Raw genomic sequence first — 23294 nt, 5'->3', positions numbered from 1 at the left:
CACACACATGCTTTGTTCATGTTTCATGCCTGAGGTTTACAACCACTTTAAGAGGTCATATTGGTAAACAATTTTTCCCAACAAATTTTAAATACTATAAAATAAGTAAAAAAAAATAAGATCTCGCTTAAAGCGGAACTTCACTCTCTCAATCAGCATGGACTATTTTGAATCCTTATGCCTGCATTAGTAAATAGACAGGAAAGTGTATCATATTTACTTGTTTATTTACTTTTTTTAACATTCCTTATTTACTTCCTGGTTTCCAGGCCTAGGCAAATTATGTCATACATCCCAGGAGTCATCAGGAGGGGAGGGAGGGTTCTCAGCTCAGCCAATGCCTGAGCTAAGGACAGATGTATTCCAGGAAATAAGTGCTACATCATCTGCCCTTACTCAAGATGGCCACTGCCAGAAATGCCAGGAGGTGTTTTTCAAAATGATTTCTCAGCAAAATAAAGCATGGAGAGATGGATGGAGCAGTTTGTTTTGAATATTAAAATTAGTTTTGTAGCATTTTTGGTTTGTGATGCAGCGCAGTTCCATTTTAAGTGGCTGCTAGTCTTTAGAGTTCTAAAAAAATGATTTATGTTATAAACCAGATGACAGAATATACAGTAAGTGTAGTCACCTTACACAATGAGATGGTAATTCCTGTTGATGCAAAGAAAACAGAAGATTCATCTTTTAATGAACACAAACTTCTATACACATCTGCCACTTAAAACCCTAATAAAGAGGGATTGCTTTGACATACATGATGTTCTGGCTCTCTTATTCAATACCTTCCTATTTATAAATTAAAGGACCTTCATTTTGGACTGTAAAGACTAGTGGTGTGTGTGGTGACACCATTGCTTTCTTCCCCTTAACATTCTACCCAGGGTTTCCCTTTGAGGCCCCCCGTTATCAAAGAACTAACTAATCAGGTCCAGTGAGCTTTACCAAGTAGATTCCATCAGCGCTTAGCATCCATATTATTCAAATTCACTGCCTTTCGGCTCTATTCCAGTGCTACAACATGTATATGGGCCAGATATACTTGACACAGTACAGCATGCTCTTTGACCTTTCAGTTACACAGCAAAAATTCAATAATACTTTAAAGATATGTTAAAATTTTTACACCTGTGCGAAACCTGTGTGTGATGGGGTTCCATATCTAAACCACTAAGAAGCCAACAAGCTTTCCTATCTCCATTGCAAAGGAGATTCCATATTTATTTTATCTATGTGATTTTGCCAAATGCTATTGCTATCTGCATAAATCACTTTGTAGCCAAACAGCTCTGAGTCCCTTTGCAACTGCATTGTCTGCATTGCCTTTCAGCTAAATATTTTTGTAAATGTTATACTATAAATGGTATTGTACATTAATAGCACTACTTCCCAGTGAAGAGAAAACCAGGGATGAAACAAAAACAAAGAAAGAGGGGGCACCAGCCTAAACATAGGACCCTTTATTTTAAAGGAATAAAAAATCCAATGTGCTCACAAAAGCGAACGACTGCAATCTAGTCCTTATACTTGAGTGGTGCCCTTTCCCCAGGGGAGTACATTGGATGCATTGATTTTTTTATTCTTTTACAATAAAGGGTCTTATAACCCGCATGGAAGAAAAATTAATTTGAAATATATTTTAAAAATATTCTTCCCAAATATACTGACATATATTTGAAATGCTACAATTTTGGCTGTATTCAATATATATATATATATATATATATATATATCCTGCTTGTTGAAGTGTGTTTTTTATATATTACAAAATATATGAAAAATATTTTTCCAAATATATATTTCTTAAATATATCCTTCAGATTTTTTATTAACATATAAAAAAGTAATTTCAACATCTATTTTTACATATATTTGTAATTGCTTTCCAAAAATGTAGATTAAATAAAAAATTATTTATTAAAAAATAATATTTAAAAATTATTAAAAAATATTTTTCAAATGTTTTATAACAAAAACGCATTTCAACATACAGTATATATACTTGGGATCATGCCCCAATGGGTATATTTTTCTTAAGCACATAATTAATTAATTAATTGTAAAATCTCTTTCCCAAGGATCCTGTCATGAACAGCTCTTTCTGTTGCAGGCTAATCACCCTAAGCCACTGCCACACAATTAGGAGTGGAGTTGCCAACCTGCCATGCAAGCTCATTTAGTTGGTCATTGAGCTGCCTATCTGATAGACCTAAAAGGCAGCCCAATGTCCAACTGAAGGAGGTGATTGGGAAATGAAAGAAAAACAATACACTGATGACATTATCAGTCTCTCTTTCTGTGTTAAGGAGACACAGTGCAATAGTGTCTTATTAGGATACAGTGGTCATCTCGTCTCTTCCCCATCTATCCCCTGAGCTATGTATTGCAGGAGATAGATTTGCTAACATAATGCCAAAGTAGGGGATTTGTAATAGGTATTTTTAAAATTTTTAATATATAGGTAACATGATTGAATTGTGTTTTTGTTAATTACCTTCCTGCAGTTCAACTTTTAATAATGCTTTAAATTCGATTCATTTTTGAGAAGATACTGAAAAATTTAATTTGATCAAAAAGTTTAAAATGCTTGAGTTCCTTACAGAACCAATTTAATTTAATTTTTTTTTTACCCTTGAGTGCAATTCTAGGACACATATGTTTTATCATTGCTCCATGCAACATGTTGCCACAAAGAATAATGCTAGCCATTTCCTCAGAGGAGTCAAGGTTATCTTCTGCAGACTCTTTATTGATGCTTTGTTCAACCTCCCAGTATTTATAGGCTGCGGTACACTGTAGACAATGCACTAGTTAATAAAAAATGGTGTTCTCAGTTTTAGGTGTATTCAGTACAGCTTCCATTTTTTTCAAGCTAAACATGGGGAGCTTTACAAATACATAACCAGAAGTTGTACTTAGTCCACAGAATGTAGATGGTAGATAATGCTATAAATTGTTTAGGATTATACCAAAAAACGTAAGCGTCTGGTATGCTTATTTTGCATTTGGTTTACAATGTACACAAATGAGGTCTAGTGAACAACATAAATTAGTTGAATAAAAAAAAATACCAGCCTGCTGAAAATTTTCTCTTTACGCAGATAAAAGGTGGGCTTTGGAATTCATTTTAACTGAACCAGCAAATCTTTGTCTATTTATCCAGTTAGAGGAATATAAAAAATAAAATCTTGAGTTTTACTGCATTGTTAAAAATAACACATTGATAATATAAAGGATCTCATGCGCTGCCAAACGAGTGAAAATCTAAACTAAACTAGAAAGAAGAAGGAACCAGAGCGTGTTCCACCACTATAGAAAAATATATAAATAAATAGTGCTGCGCTAAAAATCTACTAAGCCTTACTTAACTGCGCAGAAAAATTATATAAACAGCAACAAAAAAATTTATATATATATATCCAACTCTGTCCGTGAGTAATAACAAATCAGACCATCAATAAATATTGTCCTATTAAAAGACAAAAAAATATGTATAGTGACACACAGATAATACAGACAAAATAGTGTATAATGAAAACCAAACTGGCCCCCTAACATGGGGCATAAAAAAGCACTAAATGTGATAATTTATGATAATAAACATGTAATATACAAGACAAATAAAAATAAAAAATAAATGTTCATATAAATACTGTGAAAATGACCGCAAAAAAGTTCATATAAAGTGACAGTCCATAACAAAGTGAATCTAGACGTGTAATTCCGTGAATCTTCTCCTTTAATATTTACTTTTGATATGCACCACCACCAGGCATGCACGCTCACCTCCATTGATTGACCCACATCACATAGGTCAAATAAGGCAACACTCCAAATCCTCTTTCCTCTGTGTGTCCTGGTCACTTAAAACTCCACCTCACTGGAACCAACAGGATATCATGTATGGGTAAAATAAGAGAAAGGAATATTCTACGTATAGCACTATCCTTTTTAAAGTAGAATACCCCACCAAGTCACTTTCACAATCCTTCCCCTGAAGTACAAATATCACCAAATAAATCTTTCAGTAAACTTGATTTACCCTCTAATAGATATTCGTGTATAATAAAGTCCAAAACCACAAAAAACCAAAAACATCAAAAACCAAAGTCCAAAAATAAAGTCCCAAAAAATATTACTTCATAAAAAAATCTTTATCTGTAATATCATAATTCTTCATATCTTCAAACCATCTTTGTGGTATACTTCAAACCAAATCTTCATATACCTCAAAGGAAAAAAACTCAACATGTGTATTATCTTCAAAAAGAGGGGTATATAAAACGTACCACACGTGTTTCATGCAAACAAAAATTGACGTGCCACCACAACCGTGAAGAGAAATCCCTCAGCCTTAGGAATCAATCCACTGCATACCAATAGAGGAAGTGCATAGTTACCCTCAGAATAGTCTCAAGGGTCTGAGTACTTATTTCCAACCTTTTGTATTCCTTCAGCCTTTCCAGCCACTTCCCACAGACCTCATAAACAGACCAGGGATCAGTATGTGTCATAAAAACTCATAGCACTTTATTGTAGCAACTTACAATCAAATAAGATGACATCAGCTTCCACACCAAAACGATTTGTCCACAATCCTGCCTCTCCTCACAAGTGTGTAGGTATCCACACCATCCCACTCCCGAGGGGGAACAGATCGCCTATGGTAGGTTTCCAATACCTCAAAACCCCATGAGGATTCCAGGAAGGCACAGCCGCATGTACCAGGATCAAAGATGGCCGTCACCGCACTTCCGGAAGAGCGTCACTACGTCACCACGTCACGTGCCCCGAACGCGTTTCGTCACATCCGGACTTTGTCAACAGGGATCCCTGTTGACAAAGTTCGGATGTGACGAAACGCATCCGGGGCACGTGACGTGGTGACGTAGTGACGCTCTTCCGGAAGTGCGGTGGCGGCCATCTTTGATCCTGGTACATGCGGCTGTGCCTTCCTGGAATCCTCATGGGGTTTTGAGGTATTGGAAACCTACCATAGGTGATCTGTTCCCCCTCGGGAGTAGGATGGTGTGGATACCTACACACTTGTGAGGAGAGGCAGGATTGTGGACAAATCGTTTTGGTGTGGAAGCTGATGTCATCTTATTTGATTGTAAGTTGCTACAATAAAGTGCTATGAGTTTTTATGACACATACTGATCCCTGGTCTGTTTATGAGGTCTGTGGGAAGTGGCTGGAAAGGCTGAAGGAATACAAAAGGTTGGAAATAAGTACTCAGACCCTTGAGACTATTCTGAGGGTAACTATGCACTTCCTCTATTGGTATGCAGTGGATTGATTCCTAAGGCTGAGGGATTTCTCTTCACGGTTGTGGTGGCACGTCAATTTTTGTTTGCATGAAACACGTGTGGCACGTTTTATATACCCCTCTTTTTGAAGATAATACACATGTTGAGTTTTTTTCCTTTGAGGTATATGAAGATTTGGTTTGAAGTATACCACAAAGATGGTTTGAAGATATGAAGAATTATGATATTACAGAGAAAGATTTTTTTATGAAGTAATATTTTTTGGGACTTTATTTTTGGACTTTGGTTTTTGATGTTTTTGGTTTTTTGTGGTTTTGGACTTTATTATACACGAATATCTATTAGAGGGTAAATCAAGTTTACTGAAAGATTTATTTGGTAATAAGAGAAAGGAGCCCCTCATAGTGCAATAGTTAATTTATTAAAAAATAATAAAAAAAAACAAAGGATGCACTCACAAGAGTATAGGGGCTATTCTCCCTCAAACACTATGGACAATAATAAAACAAAGATGTTGGCGATCGTCGCCATACCGGAAATTACATCACCACGCTTCCATCCGATGCGTTCCATTATGTGACTTCATCAGGGATAGGAAGCAGGTGAGTACTAGATATATTTATAGTGACATATTAACCAAGGTAACTTAGAGGTATATACAACAAGGATCACAATTCACATAAGAACATGGCAATAGGATAATAAAGAATAAATTATATATACAAAATATATCCATATCTCATGTGTATGAGTACAACCCTAAATGGAAATGCACTGCCAGACACATAAGATGACGAGAGATAAAAGGCCCTCTGGTGAAGATAAATAATCACAAAAGGAAAAAAGACAGAAAACCTAATCCTTTATAAAGGGTATCTATACATAAAAGACAAATATATATCAGGGCCAGAAAAAGAATTATTTTAAAATATAATACAATACAAAAATAAATAATACAAAAATAAATAATACAAAAATAAATAATACTAAATAAAAGTAAAAATAAATCCCAATCCCATAAGGAAAACCCCTCTTAAGGATTCTCACAATTCCTCACACATAAGATCACTAATATATATAAATAAAAAAATGAAAAAAGGACAGGAATCCAATAATATATAAGGATACCCAAAAGCAATGTACCTACTAAATAAGTAATAATGGAAAAAAAAACCTTCATACATAAAGATGAAGGGAAACTAAAAGTCAGTAATAAAACAATTTATATGGCCAAAAGCAACTATGGTCTACATCTCTAATATCCATCTCGATTCAGCTTGACTAAGGGCCTTAACTTTTAAATACAGTTGCAAGAAAAAGTATGTGAACTCCTTGGGATTACGTGGAGTTTTGCATGAATTGGGCATAAAATGTGCTCTGAACGTCATCTAAGTCACAATAGAAGAACACAGTCTGCTGAACATAATACTACACAAACATTAGATGTTGCCATGGTTTAATTGCACATAACATGTAAACATTCACAGTGCAGGGAGGAAAAAGTATGTGAACCTTTGGACTTAATAACTGGTTGACCCTCCTTTGGCAGCAATGGCCTCAACCCCTGGAAGCTGGAAATCATTTAGGTATGGTATATGCATAGTTACATTTGACCATACTTGGAATTCTTCTTTAAATTATGTTTTTTTATTAAATTTCTCTTGCACATGAAATGTTTCATCGTATTTGCTAAGCTAAGTGAACATTTTCTTTGCTAAAGCTGGCCATAGACTGTTGGAACCATGTATAGGCAGGCGGAATATACCCAAGTTGATCAATCAATCAACTTGGCTACAACCAGCCTGTTGGATTTTAAGCAAGATTATTGCTAGAGGCTATTATAGTCCCTAGCAGTAGTCACTGTGTTCTTCTGGCTGGGATAGCTCCCCACCCCCCCTGCTGGGAGAACGCAATGGCTGCGCAGAAGGGATATCCCATCAACACAGTTAACCACACCCATGGTTGCAGATGAAAATTGCTCCATCTATGGCCAGGTTAAGTGACCTGTCTCTATTTATTTAGTAAATCAGTCTTACTTGGTGACCAAACATAAAAATAACTCTTTCCTGACTATGCAAACTGCAGCCATTTAAAGCTGACCTCCAGCCTCAGTCTTTCACAGTTGTACAGACTCCTCTATTCTAAGTGCTTAGTCTGATATTTCTGCACACTCTGAGCTGCTCACATGGTGAATTAGAAGATTAAGAAAGTCAGATAAAACCCATCTAGCCCTTCCCTGCCTTATTGTCCCTAACTTGTCCCTTTCATGCATTAGACCAGTTTTTTTCAGGCTCAACAATACATGTGGATGTGATCTAGGGTAGTCTGCATTCAAATATAGCCTGCCTTGGAAGGTATTTTCCTAAAGACTATCATCCATCCATTGAGGCACTTTGATTTTTCATAAGTCCTTCCAAGAGTCATGACTGAAGCCTCTTGAGAGGAGTACTAAGGCTCTCCTTACTTAACATGACGGCTGCAGTATATATATAGAGACAGGACCAGCTCTTAGATACCCCTTTTTCAGTGTCCAATGATGATGAAGGCACTGGGAAAATGGTGCCTGGAGACCATTGACACAGCCTACAATCCAGCACTCTTCCATCATTCATCATCGTATTGTCAGTAGTCACTAGATGCAGTGGTGAGAAAGACTGTCCAGCCACAAGCTATTGCTTGGTAACGGGCATGATGTGCACTGCATTGACCATTATGCATGCCTATGATGATAAAAAAAATGTGGTGGCCGTGCCTCATTTTTATGTCATATGCAGGTGCCGCTCTGTGCCATCTCTTTCACATAGGGGGAATGGCCACACTGGGTGTGTGAGAGGACTTGCTTCACAAAGGTTTCTACTTTGATCCTGACATTGCTCCTTGCGCCAGCCGATTCTACGCAATTTACTGGCATCAGCAGACTCCTCCTGATCTCAGGATTCCTCTGGTACCCGATACCCGCCCAGAGCCCGCAAGATGATGAAAACAAGGAGGACATGGCGACTCAAGAAATCCAAAATGGTGCCACTGTGGCTCTGCCACACCCTGGGGCACAGACAAACTGAAGGAGCCTGCCAGCAAGTCGGGTAAGGCATCCCACTCTGCAAGGAGGGACAACACGAAAGACATTCTCTACTTCACACAGAAAATGTGGGGCAGACTGGAGCACAGTACAGTGAAGGAGGTGGTAGCTGCCTCAGACATGCTGCTGTACAAGCAGTGAGTCCGGACACAGACTCCAGCTCTCTCTCTGACACAGAACAACAGGCTGTTAAGGGGATCTCATACAGGGGGAAGAACAGCCCACGCTGGGTGAAATCCTAAGCTTCCCTCTTTGATCACAGAAGCTTGCTCTACTGTCCGCCTGGCCCATAATACAAATGAAAAAGCAGATGACATAAAAAACAGGCTGAGGCAAAATAATATCCGCATTGTGGGCTTGCCCGAATGAACGGACGGCAAAGATCCCACTGATTGTTGAGAAACTGCTTTTAGAGTTATTCGGCAAAGAGACATTCTCCTTACTTTTTGCTGTGGAGTGCAGCTATCGCACACCTACCAGAGCCTTACCTTCAGGCAACCCCCCAAGACCCATTCTAGCTCACCCTCTGAACTATTGGGAGCATGTGCTGTGCCTGGCTTGAGAGCGCCCTAATATACAACACAATGGAGCTAAGGTCTCTTTGACCCTGACTGCTCCACCGAGGTTCAGTGCAAGAGGGCCAATGTGAAGAAATACCTCCAGAGGCTTAAACTGCAATGTGCCATGCTTTACCCTGCCCACCTGAGGGTCTCTGCTAGAGGCCAAACACTTTTTTAATGCAGCTGCAGAAGCTACGGACTGGCTGGACCTTAATGAGGTGGACAACACCAGCCAGAAGATGCCATTGAGTAATTTTTTCTTCTGTATGAGTGCATAGGAGAAAGTTTAAATATTTTCTATGATGCTCTAATGCTACCCCAGCCAGAGATACCAATTCTTTATTTTGGTTACAAGGTTTTGCTCTTATGTGACAGATTTGACCAATCCCCTATCTGAGAACTTTCACATGGTGAATGCTACATCTTTGTAAACATCTTGATGCACTCTTTCAGTTCTGTGGGTCAGTAGTGTGTGTATTGGGAGGTCCGCAGTCTATCAAGTTGGCAGCTGGTTGGACTGTTCTTCAAGTTGTTTCACTGGACTTATGGCACCATTGTGACGGTCTGCTGAACAATCAGTTTTTCCTCTGAGGCAGATGTCCCAGCTCCAAGTATGTGCCTGTGGGGCTGGGAGAGGAACTGCAATACAAGCCAGTTATTGCCAGGGATACCTTCTCTTTATGGCTGACATGCCTATAATTTCTTGGAATGTTAAGGGCCTGCAAGACCCTCTCATACAGTCCATGATCAACATGACTCTACGTAAATATCAGCCAGCAATTAGTGGGCTGCAGGGAATGCACATGATGAAGGAGATTTTGGAATGCATGCATTACTCTTGGGCAGGACATACATATTATTTCATGCACTCCTCCTACTCAAGGGGAGTGAGTATGTTAATACATAAGTTATTGGACTATCAGGAAATTGAATCAACTGTGGATAGTGAGGGCAGATATATATTATTGTACTGTAGATGGCATTTGATTGCATATGTATATTGGTTGTGGCATATGTTCCTCCTCCATTCTCGACGACCGTGCTGAGAGAACTGGTGTCATTCTTTGTAGACAAACCCAATCTCTTTCACATGCCTGTGTAGCTCTACCCCTTGCAGAAGCTTCTTGGTAGATTGACACGCTAGGTTAAGCAAATGGATACTGCACTACTACTGGGAACACATATATGGATAACCTGCAAACAACTAAGGCTCAGTATCAAAAAGCAAACATCATAATGGTTAGTGGTAAATTAACCCAATAGATTGTCACAGGTAGCAGTATGCACATAAATGAGTAAAGGATTAGGTCAATTGCAGTTTACTAAACAATATTTTCACTAGGCTATAGCAGCATAGAATTGTGTTTTATGCAGCTCAACTAGAGTAAACTTGGTAATTCGCAAAATCAGCAATTAGTAATGGCATTAGGAAACAGTAACAGCAATTGAAATCAATCCTGCGACAACTCCTCTGTAAACAGTAGGCTATAGCCACTTTTGAAGGAAAAGGAGAGGCGCCTTCTGAGTGCAGTATGTAAAGGAAGTTTAATAATCCACAATGTAAAAACTCAAAAAATAGAGAAGTAAAACAAGCCCATCAGTGGACCATTGCTGCGTCCTGCAGGGGTCTCTTCCATGTGGAGCAGGCCGCTTCGGGACCTGACAAATCCAGGGTAGCTGGGGAGAGTGGAGGTCCCACAGTGTAGGGTGAACATCAGGCAGGTTCCCTGGGACTAGCCACTTTTGAGTGCATTCTATATACATGGCAGTGATAAAATGCAAGACTTCCTAAAGAAGCAGTGATACAGCAACAGGGAACCCACTGTTCAGATGTCAGCTCACTTCTGGGTCTGCTTGGAACAACTCCAGTTCTGAGCACATGTTTGCAGGCTTGTAGCATGTTAATGTGATAATGATGATATACCTGTGGTCTGTAACTTACTAAATAGCAAAATTATTGATAAGATGCCCAGCTGAGAAAATCACCTGAATTAAGTTACTTATTTCACCAAGAACAGATAATGTTTTCCATAATAAAGTGGTCCTGTTAGGACAAGGTAACTTTGTATGTAAAAGTATACTTCTAATAGAAGAGACTCTATGCTTACCATTTTGGTGACCCATTTGTTAATATGTGGCTTTTTCATGTGGCATCCCACTCTCTTCCCGATGTAAGTATATAACTGGTCAGATTGATTAAATACCTGGCTCTCCTGCCATACAAAGTGGTACCTCCTGCAAGCCATCAAGAGAAATCAGAGCTTGCAAAGGGGGAGCAGGTATTCCACACCTTTGGGAGATAAGTGAAGAGGTGGCATGTCATTAAAAGGACTTCTGAGAAGGTAAGTATAGTACCTCTACTAGTATAGTAAACATCAAATGTTTTATTGAAGCAACTGGAAAGAAACTTTAAAGGAAGCCTCTCAACATGAATGTTATATGCCAGAGCTAATGCTCCTAGTTAGTGTTGGGTATTCCCTAGCTATTGGGACAGTGCTAGTTCCAGGGTAAAGCATCCTTCTGCAGTATCATGAATACTGACAGGTCTGCCCTGGAATTAGTGTTGCTTAGAAGATGTAAAGAGTGGAAGCCACCAGCATTGGATGGCAGCCTTGGTTAAGCCAGGTTGCAGCTGTCCTAAAACAAAATTACAGGGTTGGTAGTGCAACCTTATACAAATAATTTAGAGATATTATCATGAAGGAGCTTACTATGCTTCCTGAATATTGGCTTTGCTAGTAGAAAGAAAGATAGGAAACATCTGTAATTGCATTGAGGTGATAGTGGACTCCATATCACAATCTAGTGGCTGTCTTTTATGTATAGTATACAAAGGAGGATGCTTTACAGATACAGGACCAGTCACTAATCCTATTTTTTTTCTAAAGTCATAGAAGATAAAAAAAATCAATTGAGAAATAATTGCACAGTAACCTTGATAGTTTTTCCTGTGCCTCTCTGCTACCAAAAGCAGTAAGGAGAAGATGGGCAGAGCTACAATTTTCTGCTGTGCAAACTTGTATTGCTTTATATAGAAATTCTGGACAATATTATTGATTATACTGAGTGTGTTTTCCTAATGGAAAAGCAAGGTGAATAGATGTGAAACTGATCTTTAAATACACTGAAGCTGTAAATAAGTGTTGGATCAGAAATCTCTTCCTCTATGAAAGCCTTGTTAAGTGGTGCAATAGTCAGAGTGTTTGGGAAGATTGTTCTATATGCACAGATTATTTGCATTTTTGAAAATAACTAACCCCTTAATTGCCCTATTATTAAATGTGATGCTTGATTACATCTTTTGCATATACTGGACTTTGTTTAGATCAGGCTTTATTGACTAGGGTTCCTCCAAAGGTTACTAGGGGTTCCATGAGCAGTGAGCAACTTTTGCCTCTCAGATGAGTAATCAATATGAACAGCTATCTGTAAGTGGGTAAATCTTCCCAACGACCACAAGATGATCCATATACAAAGTTTAGTATAATGCAAACTATGGTGTTAATAGCAGTGCAGTCACAGGGAGCCCCAGGAAAGATACTCCTCAGATTTCATTGCATATTTTAAACTATCTGGGATACCCCTCCTTTTTTAGACTCAAATGTTAATGTGGAAGAAAAGAAGGGGAAACTCTGCGTGGAAAAGACTACTACATTTCAAAGTTAAATTGAGGATAATTGAATACCTTTTTGAGTGTTATTTCTATACCTACTAGTATGCATGGTGAATGAGGATCAGGTAGCTGGTAGATATACCCCTTTCTATGTTGGCACCCTCTTCTGGGCAATGGGAGTACCAAGGAGCCCTTTTACCCTTTCTCTGGGAATCCCCTGCTGATACCACAGTGATGAAAGCCATACTGCCTGGTATCAGAATGACAGGAGGTCAAATGCTTGCTACGCACCTACCAGCTAGCACGTTTGGTATACTGGTCTGCAACCAATGGAGTTTTCTTTTAATTTCACTTTTTATTTATTGAGTTTTGATATATAATGGCAGAAGAATAACAACAGATGTCAGAGCATAAATCTTTCAGATTGGAAAGCCAAAGGTCATCACTAAAGCAAATAAGTAGGTACTAACATATTGCAGGTAACGCCATAAACACTGGATACTAGATGGAAAAAATAATCTGGTGGTCAACAACAATTACTAAAGTCTAAGCAGTCATGGCATCATGAACAACAGAACTGAGAGGAAAATTAAGAAGAATGAGCAAAGTGTGTTTTTGTATCATTTTCAGCTACCTAGTTAGTGTCAAGGGAATTCAAAGGGTGAGTGCAATAATGATCTTAGAAGTTGGGTCAAACACTACATTAAGGATGAGCAAGCCACTTATTCCAAAAGTGTAAAAATTTTGTGTAACAATCATTCTTAATAGAGAACATTTTGTCCTGTATGCATTGAAGATTAACATATTTAATGACATCTGTGAGTCCAGGAGGGGAAGAATGACATTTAGATGTAATATTTAGTTTGGACGCATACAGGATATGTATGATAACTATATATTGGAGGGTTTGGGGTTTTTTAAAGACAAATTTGCCTTTATTACGTTTTTTGCAGCAAGGTTTACAGAACAAAATGAAAGAGACAAGCATAACATGTACAAATAGTCAACCAGAAATCTTGAGCATAAAGACGATCCAGAAAAGTAATAATGAAGGGCTGTATTCAGTGGATAAATTAAAGGATCAACATCAGCTGATATGGAGATGGCAGTAACATAATTCTCAGGGAGGTACCCCAAGATTAGACATGGAAAACATCGAGAGGCACCTCCATATGAAGTAAAGTACCAAACAGGACTAGAAGAGAGATAGTAGGATATAGAAAGAATAAAGAAAAGTGAGAAGCTAGTACTAGAGATAGAAAAAAAACTATTGGGATACAGCAGGGGCACACAACTCCTGAAGGGTCGAAGAGGAGGAGAAATGGAGCCAGACTGACCACAGTAATTTGTGTTTATCATAGGTATTGTTGGCAAACACCAACATTTCTTCCATGCACATACTATCATTTGTTTTGTTTTTCTTAAAACCCATGTTAAAAAACAAAAGTTTGAAAAAAATAAACTAGTCTCCGCCTGCTGTATGTTTAAAAAGTTTCAGCACTTTGGAGAGCTCCAGCCAACACATTCACCAGCAACTATTGTGCTTTAAAAATGTGCCCAACATATTTAGGGCCTGTGTGGGCTTCTGTCAATGCAATCAGTTTGGGATGCTTCTAATTATTCATAATTTATTGACAGGTGCTTTTGAGCTGCAGTTGTTCTCTTCCTAACCAGCTTCAAGCAGGTTTTTCATTCTCATGTGTGTGTGTGCAATATCCACCTGATGCAAACAAATACCTTCCAATACAGGCCCTTAATGAGCTGCATGTTATCATTCAGTGTTCAGGAAATATGTCAGAATTTCCCCAAGCAACATTATAAATATGCTTGGTGATTGGTCCATCGCTCTAATATTGTCCTTAGTGACAACTAGAGATTCTTAGCGCTTGTTTAGGCTCCCTGTTTACACCAATGTGATTTCTCTTGCAATTGCCGTCATGCCGCAATGCACGACAATGGCAATCATAGGCAATGGCAATCATTGGTCAATCTATGGTCCCAACATGGTGTGGTTCGAGTTTTGAAAAGGTGCAAGTGCAACATTTGATGCAACATAGATCTTTAATGGAGGAATATGAAAACTACATATATATGCATTTTTTTGTTCTTTTTTTTTTACATGTTTTTTTTTTAACAACCAGTCCTTTCTCCTACAAAAAAAGCATGGTACATGAAAATGCGTCAAAAGTGCATGTAAACACGTGCTACAAAAGCGTACTGAAAGACGCATGGTTATGCAGCAGAACTAGTATGAAATTAGGCTTACACATACATCACCCTTTGACAGGTGGTGAAGATGCATTACATTGCCTCCTCACCATCAGTTATAAATTGATGCCATGGCCCAGATACTTTGCAATGCAAAGTATCTGGGCCATGGCATGTGTACCTCCCTGACTGCTGCCTTTGCAGCTTAAGAGGGAGAGATGGGAGTGATAAAAACACAGCTCAGCTGAGTTTTTATACCTTCCCCCAACGAAAATATAAACCTAGCCTTAGTCTTTATGATGATCATTTTGCATTCACCCCTCAGGTGTCAGAGGAGTGAGGGAAATGCAAATGTTCTTGGAGAGGGGGCATCAAAGCAAACCTCTTGCTTTGTCCTTTATGGACTAAGCATAGGTTTACTTTAAAGATCAGACCACCAACAAAATTGAACAATAGATATTTTGTTATTCTTCATCCCATGCCTGTGAAGAAGCACTAGGGATGCATAGTAGTTTTCAGGCAAGTAAAAGCCAGTTACGGAAAATGCTGCGTAAATGAATCCAGACTTGTAGCTGAACGGCCCTTGGCTGAATAAGTTCCCTTGGAATTTGTAGAATGACACATGACTTATTGTGTGTATAGAGCATCTATAAAATGTTCTGGAGTTCATTTACATATGTCATGATTTAAGTGGTTTATGTGGTTGTAAACCAGCATACTTAAACCAAAGTTTATTTTGTATTCTAGTACCATCTTATTACAAAACAGTATAAAATAAATTCTTTACTGCGCAAAAATATTGATTTTTGTTTAAAAGTGAATAATTGTTTGTATGAATCAGTGACATGCCTTTGAAAAAACCTAAGCTGTTAAATCTTTCATAACACTGTATAAATAATTCACCATTTTATGTGGCTTGTATACTGGAGTCTATTTTCATTTTAATTACCTGAAGTCACATGAGCACCCCTGCTAGTTTACTTAGAAAAGTGTACCATGGAAGCAACTTCCTGTTGGTAAAATATTAAAGCTGAAATCTAGACAAACCGCTAAATACACAGTTGGAATTTGTACACCGAATGGAAATATTTTACCTTTCATTATGTTCTAAACGTGTGATCCAGAAACTCCTGCCAAACAACACAACCAGACCCTACAGTCTTAGAGACTTCTAAGACCTGCAAACTACCTTGCTGAAAAAAACTACAGATTGGACAGAACTATACAATGCTCCTCACTGTATGAATGATGCTGTGGATTATAAAACAGCAGATTGGGGCACTTTTGCCAGCAGCATGTCGAAAATTGTTTCGTGATTTTTAATTTTAATCAGTTCAAGACAGGATTTTTATATCTTCCTAGAATTTAACTTTTAGACTAGCTACTCATTTGTAGCAAAGCATTTGCATTTATTTTCTGTGGAACATATATATCTACCTTTTCAACGGGTGGGACAAAATTATCTGAAAGGAACAGTATGATGTTTTTTCCTTTTAAAAGAGAAGTGCAGGAATCTAGAAAAAGAAACATTTATACTCACTTAGGTGGATGCATGCTGCGGCTGTCCTCCACCAGCTCTACACCAAGAACTGAGCGATCAAAGACCACTAGTAGCTCAGTTCTTGGTCTTCCGTGACTGTCAGTCTCTGGCTCTCTGCTCTGCCCTTTTAGAGCTCAATGGAGCACTGGGCAGTGCTGGGAGCCAAAGCAGATGGCTCAGCCTCTTAGCAGCTCAAGCTTCTAGGTGGATCTCAAGAATATTGTCGGGATCCCTGCAGAACCTCGACTTGCTCTGTGACATTAGCCTACAGCTGGTTTTAGCACGCTGTTGGCTGAATCTGGGTCACAGGAGTGCAGAACGAAGTGCTTTCCTGTGACCCACAGGAGAAGTTAGCCAAAAAGCTTTGGTCATACCTCTTTTATTTCTGGCCTGCTTCTAAAACAATTGGTAATTGTATTCTGATTGGTTGTAACAATCAACACATAACAAATGCAACAGATGCAAAGGTTATAAATCCATTTTGAGTGCACCAAACACTTTTGCAAAACAAGATATTACCATATAAAAGTATCAGTAACATCACCACTATGCTGCACATAACCTGTGCAGAGAGCTAGGCTGTGGGAGGGGCCATCAGGCTCCACCTACTACAGGCTGTCTGCAGAAAACTACAGGAAGACAAGACCAGTCACCCTGCACAAGGAGAGAGCAGCAGTGACAGGTCTTTATTACAGGAAGCTCCTGCACAGAGGGAAAGTTTCACACTGGATTACTTCACAGATCTTTTTTTATTTTTACAGGTACACTCAGTATATAGTGCCAACAACTTATGCAGTGCTTCACATTTATATTGTACATCCACATCAGTCCCTACCCTCAAGAAGCAAACAATCTAATGTCTCTAACTCATATTCATACATACACATATGAGGACCAATTTAGACTGGAGCCAATTAACCTACATGCATGTCTTTGGAGTGTGGGAGGAAACCAGAATACCCGGAGGAAACACACGCAGACACAGAAAGAACATGCAAACTCCAGGCAGGTGGTGCCATGGTTGGGATTCAAACTAACAGCCCTAGTGCTGCCTGGAAGCAATACACAAAACGCACAAAAACTCAAGGATGATCATACACATACTTCCTGTATATAGTCAATATTTGCTTATCCCAGACTTCAACTTCAACCTTGCTATGAACCACATAATCTTTGATAAGTTTGGCATTATTTACAGATCAATGATTTAGGACAATGCTACCTAAAATGGTACCATTAAAAGTTTTTGATTGGGGCTCAGAATCAGTTCATCTGCTGTATTTTATCAGAAAATAATATACATTTTATATTTTTTGGATATGAAGTAAATGGAATGGTTTTGGTTCATTTCATAGGAATATTTTTTTTTCTACCATAATGCATATCTCTCATGATAACTGTATCACTTACTTTGCAGTAACTTTTGTTTGTTTTCTTGTCTTCAGAATCATAACAGGTAGAGTTACTGAAATAACATTATTATAAAACAGCATACTAGCATAGTAAAAATACCTTTCAAAGATCTGTTCTGCAATGGTCCCTAAGGGATTCCAGCTGCACCTGCCAAATGGTCACAATTTCCTCTGTAGTTTTGGTATGAAATGTAAGTGAACGGTTCTGACGAGTCCCTTGCTTCTCTTCTTCCATTGCAGAGCACGGTGGACAAACTTATTAAAAAGACAAATCTCGCTCTTGTGGTTGGAACAAACAGCTGGAGAGAGCAGTTCATTGAAGCAATCACAGTTAGCGCTGGTAAGTTTGTTTGTTTTGCATGCGGTCTTCTGTTTTATAAAATCATCCCTAAACCTTATAAGTAGCTATATGAAGATAGATTAACCAATCTTTATAATCTTCTCAAATATGCAAATGCAGCCCTTTAGCAAAATCATTATAGGGCCCTCGGGCTTTCATACTTTAAAAATACCTTTACCGAGATCTAAATTGTTGTAAAGCTATAGACACATGGACACATGCCATACTAATTTATTTGTGTGGCTCCTATTATGTCCTTGTGCTAAAAGCTATCTGGTAAATCACAGTTTGTTGTTCTAATCTGGCAATGTCCAGGCACTACAAGAATTCACAAGGACAAGGTTTGAGATGTCTCCAGGGGACATTGGGGTATCAAGTCTCAGTAGGACCTGAGTCATGCAATATTTCTAATTACAAACCTCACCATTTTTTCTTTCAAATATTGACATTAAACATAAACCATGTTGGCATTTGCCTCACTTAAATAAGCTTCTTTTTTTTCTGAAAACGTTGAAATAAAATGTTGAAACCATCTTTATTCACGCTGTACAGTTTGTTCCCTTTATACTTTGTTATGTAGAAGATTTATGGAATAAGACTTGAGCTTTTATTCACGGCACAGAATTGTGACTGTAAATCAGTCATCACTTATGATCAAGTCCTTGGCATGGCAGCTGAAACTTTTTGGTACTTTTATTATTGAAGTTTACTAGACTTTCCAACAATATACTGTTTCACTACTGAGGGGGCTTCAAAGGCAAAAGACTAGTTAAAACACATATGTCAGTATTAAAAAGATTTTTTTAAAAAGACAACACCTCTCCAGAAGCCTGACCAATAGTTAAAGTATAGTGGGGTCATAAATCTATTTTTCTTAAAAACATTTGGGTAACAATAGGAACAATATACACGATCCATTGGTGTTTTCAGGTATACCTCAAATAGAAAACACAGCTACCTGTAAACATTACATGTTTTTTTTAAAAACCCGGAGACTTCTGGTGGAGTTAAGGGGTTGATTTACTAATGGCAAATAGGCTGTTCACTTTGCAGAAGGTGCACTTTGCAAAGGAAATTTTCCCCAGATCTTAGTGAATGTGATGATGCTTAACTTTGTAAAGAATACTGAATCATGTGCAAGAAAAACAGCATTTTGGCTTGCATATTGTTGGATGATGAAACTCAGCAGAGTTTCACCTCATTCACTAAGCTCTGGGGCATATTTCCTTGAAAAAGTGTAACTTTCCTTGTGAACAGCCTTTTTGCCTCTAATAAATCAACCCCATTGTGTCCTTCAAAATTATATTATATGCATTAGTACATAGAATTAGTATAAATAACTGAATCTGACCCAATATGAGTCTCCTGTAATCTCAGCACTCAGACTGAAAGTGGGAAAGCCAGCAGTGTTAAGGTAATAATAATAAAGGCTCGGGTTTAAAAAAAAAAGAAGGAAACATGTCATACCTGTTCTGTGTAATGATTTTGCACAGAGCAGCCCGATCTTCCTCTTCTTGGGTCCCCCACTGGTGCTCCTGGCCCCCTCCCCCCTGCTCGCCCCTGAGCCTCACTAGCTTCTCACTGGCTGTGATTGGCAGCAGTGGGAGCCAGTGAGGAGAGAGAGACCCAGGAGAGCCTAGATTCCCATGCATATTGTTGGATTTAGATTGGGCTCAGGTAAGTATTGGGGGTGGGGGGCTGTGGGGGGAGCAGCACACAGAAGGTTCTTAAACTTCATGCATAGAATTCATGAAGGTAAAAAAACTTCAGACTTTCCAACCACTTTAAGCTGACCATAGATGGATCAAAATTCAGCTGGTTCAACAGGGACCAGCAGGATTTCATTCAGTGCGTGGCTGTCCCTGTTGGACAAAAGCCAGTCTTTAGATTGACTTCTGTTGAATGGATAGATTGAGAAACTATTGCCAGCCAACGGCTGCAATAGATAGATAGAACCATTTCACAGAACAGGTAATGTTTGTCATTTTTTTTTAAGAATCTATACAATTACTGTAATGTCATTAAGGGAACCGACAAACATGAAATCTCCTATTCCAGCTTTTGTCTCTATTAGAATCTAATTCCCGATTTCATCTGCACTTCCACCCGGTAGTTAAAATTGGTATTGCATTACTGGTATCAGCATGTTCTGAATCACCAAGCTGGAACAAGCATGCAGATGAAGGTAGTGGATTCGATGGACAAAGCTCTTTGTAACACCAACCGGTGTCCTCTTTAGCCTAGACTTCTTAGCACCAGAGGGGGTTAAATAGCACACAGTCTCTAAGATCCTTTAGGTGTGTCTATACTCACAGGGTCCAAGAGCAGGTGCTTTCTTTCCTCTGTGATACCAGACAAAATCTCCATTAGACGGCCTCCAGTCAGATTTAGCAGAACCCAGGTCTCAGCATTCAGGCCCTCAGGTTGTCCACCTGAGGCCGCACAGCACGCGCCCTCACTCAGGCTGGAACAATCCTATGCAGTAAAGACCCAGAGCAAAGTGTGCTCACTGAATATATACAATTACCCAGGATGCCATCAGAGCCAGTCTCTCTGGGATAGGCTGGGGCTGTATCAATATTTATGCTACTGTCTGCATATCTCCTCACCAATTATCCAGAAACATCTCAAGCTTTCTGGATGCAGAGGGAGCTATCAGGCTGGAAGCAGCTGAGCAGACCTAACTAGCAGAACTCTAATTACAGTGTGCAAGTCATGCTTTTATCCAACAATTACATCCACATTTTATACAGTGTGATAACCAAATTTACCAAAACACAAACAAAATCTTACCTAGCGCCTATCTAGGTTGGTGCTACAGATATAAATCATTTTTATGTGCACCAAATGTCCTGCAAGAGCCATTTTCACTTACATTTAAAAAATAATTTTAGCCCTGGAGATTACCTAAAACACCCAAAGATTATATATTTTCTGAAAGCCGACAGCTTAGAGAATAAAATAGTGGTAATTCCAATATTTTTGGTCACATGATATTAGGGCAATGGTTTATGAAACATAATATTTCCGTAAAAAAATACACTAAAGTTAATTTACAGGGCACACAAACATAATGCATTACCCAGTATTTTAGCAAAGTATGAAATATGAGGTTGCTCCAAATAAATAGACACCCAACATGTCAAGTCTTAAAATTCCAAGCGCCCGTATAACAGCAACAAACTTTGGTACCCTATATTTTCCATATGCAACACTTTTCATCAGTTTGGAGTTAACCATGATAATGGACCTAGAATCATTGCTCTCACTCCAGCCTGCATGGCAGTATGTAACATGTATACTCACTGGTCACTTTATTAGGTACACCTTGCTAGTGTCAAAAAAATATTCCCCACACCATTACACCAACAGCCTGAATACAATGCAGGATGGATCCTTGATTTCATGTTGTTTATGCCAAATTCTGACCCTACCATTTGAATGTCCCAACAACCAGTCTGCCCATTCTCCTCTGACCTCTGACATTAACAAGGGATTTTCATCCACACAGCTGCTGCTCACTGGATATTTTCTCTTTTTTGGACCATTCATTGTAAACCCTAGAGATGGTTGTGGGTGAAAATCCCAGTAGATTAGCAGTTTTAGAAATACTCAGACCAGCCCATCTGGCACCAATAACCATGTCAAGTTCAAAGTCACTTAAATCTCCATTCTTCCCCATTCTGATGCTCAGTTTGAATTCCAACAAGGCACATACTTGGAGCTGGGACATCTGCTTCAGAGGAAAAACTGATTTCTTCACCTCGTCTAGATGCCTAAGTGCATTGAATTTCTGCCATGTGATTGGCTGATTAGCAATTCATGTTACCAAGCAATTGAACAGATGTATTGAGTATCTGCCATGTGATTGGCTGATTAGCAATTTGTGTTACCAAGCAAGTGAACAGGTGTACCTAATGAAGTGGCCAGTGAGTTCATATCGCAATTCATATTTTGGGCTCAAAAATGTGAGGGGGAGAGGTATAAGTGCTTGGGTGGAACTTTAATTTTTTACACTTCGTAAAACATTTTTTCACTAAACTCTGTTTTTCATCACATAGGGACCAAAAAATCTCCAATGTGATTATTATGGTGATAGGTTCTCTTTAATGAGACATCAGTACTAAAAGCCCCTTGATATCTCTCCTGCCTCCAAGAAAGCTAATGAAGTGTAGGTCATGCTTCATTAGCTTCTTCCCCGGGCATACTGTGGGAGGGTGGGTGGAACTTACGGGGTTGTAAGTCAGACAGCTTCACAGCACAGTTGGCTTGGCAGACAGTGACTGCGTTTTGTTTCTCAATCCCATTGTTTGCAGGAATGTAGACTCTTTTGCTTTCTCTGAGAGGTCTATGAAATCTGTAGTGCACATAGAGCAATGCACATGACCACAACTAACATGCACTGCTCATTTCAAAGCAATGGGGGGAAAGGAGAGGTTCAGGAGCTCACAGAGGGTGTTACATGGAGGCAGAAAAAAACTCAGCAAGAAGCAATTTCATGAGAAATAGATTTCAGGGCCATTAAGAGGAGGATGTGTGTGGATTATTGTCACTTTAAGATACAGCCTGGCAAGCTGTAGTACCTAACAGAAAATAACTACTACACTGTTTTTTTTTTTCCATGATTTTTGCCAAACTTATTTTTCTAACTAGCATATGTTTTCAGGATGAAATCCTAGGCACAGGAGACTCTGCACCAAATGAAATAGTTTTATTTTGCATCTGTGGCCCCCATATTGCGCCAAGAACAATGCCATGTCAAACAAGACCTTCAAGCCTTTAAGGATTTGTTTATCATGTAATATTAAAGCTGCTGCTTCAGCGACTCAGGCTTGTTAGGGATGCAGCAAGTGAACCGCGTGTGTATAATGCATGTGTACATAACAGAATATAGACAGTGCTGAGGAAATTCTATTACACTGCAGAATTAAACTCTGGTTGGTAATATACCATTTTATGTTTACACGCAAAATGTGGCACTGCTGAAAGTAGGGAGACAGACAAATGGATTTCCAGCATTTTAGTGTGTACTGCTGATGTTCCATCATTACCTTTTCTAGAATAAAGACGATGCGTTCTCTGACCCTGACTTGAGAGTGATAGTAGGAACAGGTGAATCTCACAGCTTGCTTGTTTGAGGCTGACCTTCTACTTGCCCTTTGGTATTATTTATTATGTGTTTGAGATAGCAGAAGGTGGGCTAATGGTGAAAGGTGCCACATTCAGTATGCAATATGTAAAGAAAAATATGATGGACTTTTCAGATATCCAG

General features: G+C 38.8%; 1 protein-coding gene across 4 annotated transcripts in view; it reads left to right on the top strand.

Moving 5' to 3' along the window:
- The window catches only part of LOC149455266 (sodium/calcium exchanger 1), a 439670-nt gene that overhangs the window by 365475 nt on the left and 50901 nt on the right, over nucleotides 1-23294 (top strand). For all 4 annotated transcript variants that reach the window (XM_089686501.1, XM_089686497.1, XM_089686499.1 and 1 more), the window contains one exon: nucleotides 17923-18022. In XM_089686501.1, coding sequence (XP_089542627.1) covers nucleotides 17923-18022 — 100 coding nt within the window. The remainder of the gene's footprint in view (nucleotides 1-17922; nucleotides 18023-23294) is intronic.

The sequence above is a fragment of the Staurois parvus genome, unplaced genomic scaffold (genome assembly GCF_062004578.1).
Source record: "Staurois parvus isolate SC_StPar_1 unplaced genomic scaffold, SC_StPar_1.0 ptg000401l, whole genome shotgun sequence".
Classification (NCBI taxonomy): Eukaryota; Metazoa; Chordata; class Amphibia; order Anura; family Ranidae; genus Staurois; species Staurois parvus.
This window is presented reverse-complemented; position numbering and strand designations above follow the sequence as displayed.